Genomic DNA, 7,418 nt, shown 5'->3' on the forward strand with positions numbered 1-7,418 from the left:
GGGGGGGGGCGGTTCAGGGGAACGTGCTCACAAGAGAAGAACCTGATAAGTTGTTTAATGACAAAATATATTTTGTTAGCAAAGAATAGAGTCATCCATCCATCCATTTTCTTCCACTTATCCGGGGTCGGGACGCGGGGGTAGCAGCTTAAGTAGGGAGGCCCAGACTTCCCTCTCCCCAGCCACTTGGTCCAGCTCCTCCGGGGGAATCCCGAGGCGTTCCCAGGCCAGCCAAGAAACATAGTCCCTCCAGCGTGTCCTGGGTCTTCCTCTGAGCCTCATCCCAGTGGGACATGTCCGGAACACCTCACCAGGGAGGCGTCCAGGAGGCATCCTAACCAGATGCCCGAGCCACCTCAACTGGCTCCTCTCGACGTGGAGAAGCAGCGACTCTACTCTGAGTCCCTCCCGGATGATCGAGCTTCTCACCCTATCTCTAAGGGAGAGCCCAGACACCCTGCGGAGAAAACTCATTTTGGCTGCTTGTATCCGAGATCTCGTTCTTTCGGTCACAACCCAAAGCTCGTGACCATAGACGAGGGTGGGAACGTAGATAGGCCGGTAAATTGAGAGCTTCGCCTTTTGCCTCAGCTCTCTCTTCATCACGACAGACCGGTACAGCGCCCGCTTCACTGCAGACGCTGCACCTATCCGCCTATCAATCTCATGCTCCATTTTTCCCTCATTTGTGAACAAGACAAGATACAACAAGATACAATACAAGATAAAACAAGATACTGGAGGAGTTCAAGAATAGAGTCCTAACATTTCTTAAACATCTGTTTGTATAACAACTTAAAAAAACATCAAACTTGTGCTTTGACAATCGATAAAACTAAAAAATGTTGTCAACATGAAAGAAGAAAGAGGGGTCAGGTGTCGCTCTTGCTTTGAGTTTATACTCTTTGTTGCTGCGTGCTGTGAGTGAAATGCGTCCAGAGTGGAGGACTTGTTAGCAAAGAATAGAGTCCTAACATTTATTAAACATTACTTCTGTATTTAAAAAAAGACAAAAATTGTGCTTTGACAAACTAAAAAAAAAATTGTTAACGTAAAAGAGGAAGAGGGGCAGGCAATGCTCTCGCTTTGACTTTATTCTCTGTCTCGTGCATGCTGTGGGTGACAAGCGTCCTGAGCGTCACCAGCTGAGGAGGTGTCACAGCGACACGGTTCAAGCATGGCTCCCCAAACGACAAGACAGACATATTTGTTCATAACTGTATTATTAGTCAGACTGAGAGTTGCCAGATTTTAGCAAACAGTTGCCGAACGCACCCTGACACAATGAGAATGGTGAAAAAAAAAAAAAAAAAAACCCTAATCCCTGCCGCAAAATGTTCCCCGGGGTCAGATGCGCCCCCCACCTGGCATTGCTCTGGACCCCCCCAGGGGGGCATGCCCCACTATTTGAGAAGGACTGAGTTACACCAACATGTCTTCGGTCACTGGACACACTATCATGTTGATTAGGTCACAAGGGTCAGATAGGGACCATTCAACGTAAAACTTTACACTTCCTGTTCTCAGTGGGAGTGGCTTAAGTGATGTCATGATTTGACCTTTCAGTCTTGCAGGGGCCCGGATATGGATCAATCACTGAAGGTTTGATGTCTCAAACAGTTTTCAGGGAAGAGCTATTAGCGTTTCGTTTTTCATGGCGAGATGTCAAACTTTGAGGTCTGGCCCCGCCCCTTCACATGATCGAAAATGCACCGTTTTGACAATTTTTCGTTCCCCATATCTTATGAACAAAATGGCCAAGTTTGAAACCGACTGAGTGAAATCCCTAGGAGGAGTTCATTCAAATGCGGAGGCTGTAAACCGCCAAAATGGTGTGAAATGTGGAAGCTCATTCCAAAATGGCCACTTGCCTGTTTATTGTGCAGCATTGGTGCCAGAGGGTTTTCTGTGCATCTTGCGGAGTTGGACAAGTGTACCAAATGTCATGCTTCTACGAGAACGTAAGGTTAAAGCGGAGGATATTTAGAAAATTTCCAGGCGGCGCTGTTGAGTCATTTCTGTTGCGATTTTTGCGACGCCCTTAAAATATGTAATTGTCACGCAGTCCTGATGCGTCCGCCAAACGGGGTGAGTTTCCAGATATGTTTAGGCCTCCTAAACGCCAACTCATCTGACGGACATATTGCTGCATGGGCCGATTGAACAGAGCGATTACAATAGGCCTTCACAGCGCTTCGCTGCTCGGGCTTAATTAGCAGCAAACTACAGTCCTTTTGCCCATGTCCAACGTTGCTGTGGGATTTAAATGGTGAATGTTGGTGGTTTTTCAAGATAAGTGTTTTTCTGGAATGGAATTTTGAATGAGTTAATGGTTTATTTGGTCATATCAAAAAGAACATCCAACAATTTTCAGTCAGATCATCTGGACAGTTATGTTGGACAAACCAGTTATGTTGGTGCTAAGACACCATCTTAGCACCAACATAACTGGTTTGTTCTACTTTGGAGTAAGCTGTTTGGGGGAAGAATCAGTTTTGTGTTGTGTGTTTCCTTGACTGATGAAGCCTTCTGGATAGAAGGTGAAATGTTTCAGAAAAAAAAAAGAAACTGTCCAGATGATCTGACTGAAAATTGTTGGATTGTGTACCTGGATTATTGAGCATGGACCTTTTTTTTTTATCCAAAAGAACAGTTTCAAACAAACTGAACTGAACAGAGAAAGCAAGTAATCCTTTATGTTTTTGGTGCAAGATATTCAAGTAGGTAGGAGTTACCAGTACACTTAAGTACAGAAGTAGTATTTATTTTTATTTTTTTTTGCGTGTCCAAAGCAGCACAGAGTGATGAATCCTGGCAAGTGGAGGGAGCAGTTTTATCCACCACCGGGCACAGTGGCTGAGCTGGGGTGTGGCCAGTGGTGGCCTTGACCACTATAGATTAAATTTTAGTCACCCCATCCGCCATCCCAATCATCTGAGGAATTTTATGCTTTTAAGCAATATAAAAACTAGAAACAATAGGCGGACTGGTTTACCTATATATATGGTGGTGTATGGCCATCTTAGATTTTGATGTGTCAAACCAATTTTCAAAGTGAACCTTTCTTATGCCTGAATGCAGCCACACACTAAAATGGAAGCCAGTACCTCACTTATTTTTCAAATTATCATGCTCACAAGGACAGATCATATGTCCCCCTCTTCACGGTGTAACAGTGGACAACATAATACCAGGAAGGCACAAGGAGTTTACACTCAGGAGCAACACATGGAAACCAGACCGTGGCATAACAACAACCTGATGCCTGGGAGAACAGACTGAATATATGAAACAAGGTTGGTGAGTGAGTGGAAACACCCGAGCTGAAAACAAGAGTAGAAATGTGAGAGTGGGCGTGTCAAGCTGACTGGAAACATGAAACGTGACTGGCGGAAACTGGACGGCATCACAGAGGAACACAGGATAATTAAAAAACTAAAACAGAAGTGAACAAACTAAATACATGAATCACAAAACATAAATAAAAACTAACAATAGCATAAAAAATATTATTAACAAAATAATAATAACATTTTATTTATATCACCCTGTAAAACAACCACAGCTGCAACAAAGTGCTGTAAACATAAAATCAAGCAAATTTAAACACATTAAAAAAATAAAACTGTTGTTAAAAGATCAATAAAAACAATATAAACAGTGCAGAGCAAATTCAGTCTGTGCTAACAGCCAGGGAGTAACAATGTGTTTTAAAAAAAATGAGTTTTAAAAACACATTTTCAAAACTAAAACTAAGAAAAACACAGATCCTGACAATCCTTCTTGCTATAAATGAGATAAAACTCTGAGATTCTCATGCCTTTCCAGTTCCACTCAACCATCTGCAGAACCTCCTGAGCCAAACTGAGTTGAGCGGATCGTCCCCAGCTGCTAATAAGAAAGTTACAGATCAAGAGTAAACATCTCCTACAAACGCTTCATGTTTCTCAGGACCACTGGTCTTCTGAAACTAGTCTGCTCTTGTGCTCTCATGGCAGAGTGCACTCTGCATTTGATGACAGAGCTTTTATTGTTGTAGCCCCAACCTTCCAAACCCATGAAAAAATGTCTTGGGGGATGGACTTATAGTCCCACTCTTGATTTATCCAGCTGTTAGCCCATTACACACCAGTTTCTTGTGTTTGCACCTGCAGATGGGTGAGACTGTGGGCATCTCAGAGGAAATTATGGGCCTGACCATCCTGGCGGCGGGGACGTCTATCCCCGACCTGATCACCAGTGTGATCGTGGCCCGGAAAGGTTTGGGAGACATGGCCGTGTCCAGCTCAGTGGGCAGTAACATCTTCGACATCACTGTTGGGTGAGTAATAAAGTTGGTTGAACATCTTGGTGTACTTCATGAGTCTACCTTGAAACTGGAAACAAATCTGCCTTGTCTGTTGCAGTCTTCCCATCCCGTGGCTGATCTACACCCTCCTTCATGATGGCAAACCAGTGACTGTCAGCTCCAACGGCCTTTTCTGTGCCATTGTGCTGCTCTTCCTGATGCTCCTCTTCGTCATCATTTCCATCGCTGCGTGTCGCTGGAGGATGAGCAAAGTGCTGGGTGTCACCATGTTCGTTCTGTACTTTGTGTTTCTCATCCTCAGCGTCCTACTGGAAAAACGCATCCTTGTCTGTCCTGTCTCCATCTGAACTGATGAGCTCAACATCACCACTGCACAAAACCCTGCTCCTACTGGAAGTAGGGTGTTTAATGTCTGTCCCCGAACTTTTTACACCATGACCCCCCATTATGACTGACGTAATACATTTTTTCATATCAAAGTCCATATAAAGCCCCACACAAAGACATCTACTTTCTACCAACACCACATTTGAAAAGTTTTAAGCAAATTGCATTAGTTACACTGGTCCTGAAACAGTAAACTGTTAGACTTTAACGTTCTGGTGTGCAGCACTACAGAAAAGGTTGAACACACATTGTGGGTTCAATATATTGTTAAGTTTATTGTGTCCACTCCACAAAAAACTTCATTATGATTCAGTCAGACTGGGTTTGTTGCTTGTCAAACACTTGTAGTGTTAAAAACAGTTTGTTTTGTGTCGGACTCATGTGTCGAGGTAACTAAATGTGCACTCTATGCAGAGCGTCTGTTTCAGTAATGTAGCATCAACATTGGATTTCACAACTCAGAATAATTACATGCTCCTTACATATTGTTCAAGAAACAACAAATTGTACAAGAAAATAAAAGACAGACTTAGTATCTTTGTGGACCTTTAGCATTTAGCAAATGCAATCAATGTTTTGAGACCGGAAGAGTTGTGGAGAGAGTGCATTTGAAGGTGAACTCCAGGTCATTATGGATTAATTATTTTCCACTAACCCTGGATTTGAAGTATCTGCTTGACCCTTTATTCAAAGTCACAAGAGGGTGGTCACACCTTCAAGAAATCAGTACTGTGTTTATGACAGAATTCCAAAATTATGTTAAATTTTATCTAACGCGCCACAGTTGTTGTAAAGACCTGGATTTATCATGAGATCGTGAGGTTTTAGTTGGTGCTACTTAAGATTTTGCACATACTGTATATTTAATACTCAAATATCTTGGAAAGAGAACTATGTGCCTCTAACTGTGCTGCCAACATTTACCCCAAATTAAATCAAGTTAATCACGCATTTATAGCAAAAACCTCCCACTTTTATGTAAGTTACTGTCACGATCCTCGAGGTTGGAACCCAATTGCAGAGAGATGAGTGAGGCAGGAGTTCAAAAACCAAAACAATTTATTTTTTTTAACAACAAAACAAAAGGCTGTCGGTGCAGCAAAACTTACTTTTGGCAGATTGGATCAGAAATAATGCAGAGCAGATCATCAGGGGGGCAGAAACCAGACAAGGCAGAAGAGGATTGTGATGTCTGTGAACATAGAACAATCACCGGACAAGGAGTGAAGGAAAGAAAGGCTTTTTATGTGACAGAGGGAGAGTTAGTAATGAGAGCACCTGGGCAAGTGGCTGATGAGGGACAGGTGTGAATGATAAAGACTGAGTGGAGAAGCAGACTGAGGAATGAGAGGAACATAACAGAAACAGATAAACAGAAAATCACACACAAAGCAGAACAATAAAAAATATAAAAAGCAGACAGAGACAGAAACTTGAAATAGAAGGAAATGATTAAGACTGTGGGATGATAGTTTGAAGATATAAATGTTGGTTTCTGGTTGCAGCTTGAAGGAGGTGGCAGAGGCTTGGCAGATGGGGGGGCAGCGGGGGCCGCTGACCGTGACAAGTTACTGCCAGGGCCAACAGCACTCGATTCTCAAAGATGAGCATTGTTTTTAATGCACAGTTAGCATCTGATATGTAATACCTCCTGATGGATTGTGGTAGCTGCGCTATTGCCTTCGCCAGAAAAGGACGGGCATGTCAAAAAAGGTATAATTCTTCCTCTCATCTAATGATCAATGTTAGACATTGTGGTATCTACTATAAAAATGAAATGGTCACAAAAGTGTGTAAAATCGTGTTCAAGTTTCAAGTTCATCGTCATGTGCACCTGAGACAATGTTACACTGTACAACAAGATTCTTGTGCTATGCATTTTCCTGTAACTTGTAGTATGAAATACAAGAAGCTAAATTTAAAAAAATAATAAAGTTAACAAACTCAACATCAAACGGGACAGAACAGTGATTTGTAAACTTTCCAGTACTTGACCCACAAAAGGGTGAGTCTAATGATGATGTGTTAAATTGATGTCCAACGTCACCTAAAAATATGCTTTAACAATAACTTTAAGTTGTATATGATTTCTGGAAGTGATGCTAATTGTGATTTATCTGATGCAGATGCTTTTTGATAGGACAATAATCCTTTTATTTGGTTCTACAGCTGCAGGATTTAAAGTGAATAGTTTCTGCAACACCCAGTGTTAGCCATATTCCTGGCCCTTGCCTTTGTGTTCTGGGCTTCAGTGTTTGCACAGAATTAGTTGAAGTCATTGGTTATGAAGGGCTGTCAGGTCTATATCTGTCTTTGTTGTCTGTGATGTTTTATAGTCCTCACCAAAATCATTGGGTGGTATACGTATGTGATATAGTGGCCATTCAGTTTGAGTTTGTACAAACCGGATTCCAAAAAAGTTGGGACACTAAACAAATTGTGAATAAAAACTGAATGCAATGATGTGGAGGTGCCAACATCTAATATTTTATTCAGAATAGAACACAAATCACAGATCAAAAGTTTAAACTGAGAGAATGTATCATTTTAAGGGAAAAATCTGTTGTTTCCAAATTTCATGGCGTCAACAAATCTCAAAAAAGTTGGGACAAGTCCATTTTTACCACTGTGTGGCATCCCCCCTTCTTCTTACAACACTCAACAGACGTCTGGGGCAGAGGAGACCAGTTTCTCAAGTTTAGAAATAGGAATGCTCTCCCAT

General features: G+C 42.0%; 1 protein-coding gene across 1 annotated transcript in view; it reads left to right on the forward strand.

The window, feature by feature from the left end:
• LOC119427001 (sodium/potassium/calcium exchanger 1-like) overlaps positions 1-4,723 on the forward strand; it is a 54,084-nt gene extending 49,361 nt beyond the window's left edge. The window contains exons 8-9 of the mRNA XM_037694578.1: positions 4,155-4,321; positions 4,407-4,723. Of these exons, the coding sequence (XP_037550506.1) occupies positions 4,155-4,321; positions 4,407-4,656 (417 nt within the window). The 3' untranslated portion in view covers positions 4,657-4,723. The remainder of the gene's footprint in view (positions 1-4,154; positions 4,322-4,406) is intronic.
• The last annotated feature ends 2,695 nt before the right edge of the window (positions 4,724-7,418 follow it).

The sequence above is a fragment of the Nematolebias whitei genome, chromosome 2 (genome assembly GCF_014905685.2).
Source record: "Nematolebias whitei isolate Nwh7 chromosome 2, NemWhi1, whole genome shotgun sequence".
Lineage (NCBI taxonomy): Eukaryota > Metazoa > Chordata > Actinopteri > Cyprinodontiformes > Rivulidae > Nematolebias > Nematolebias whitei.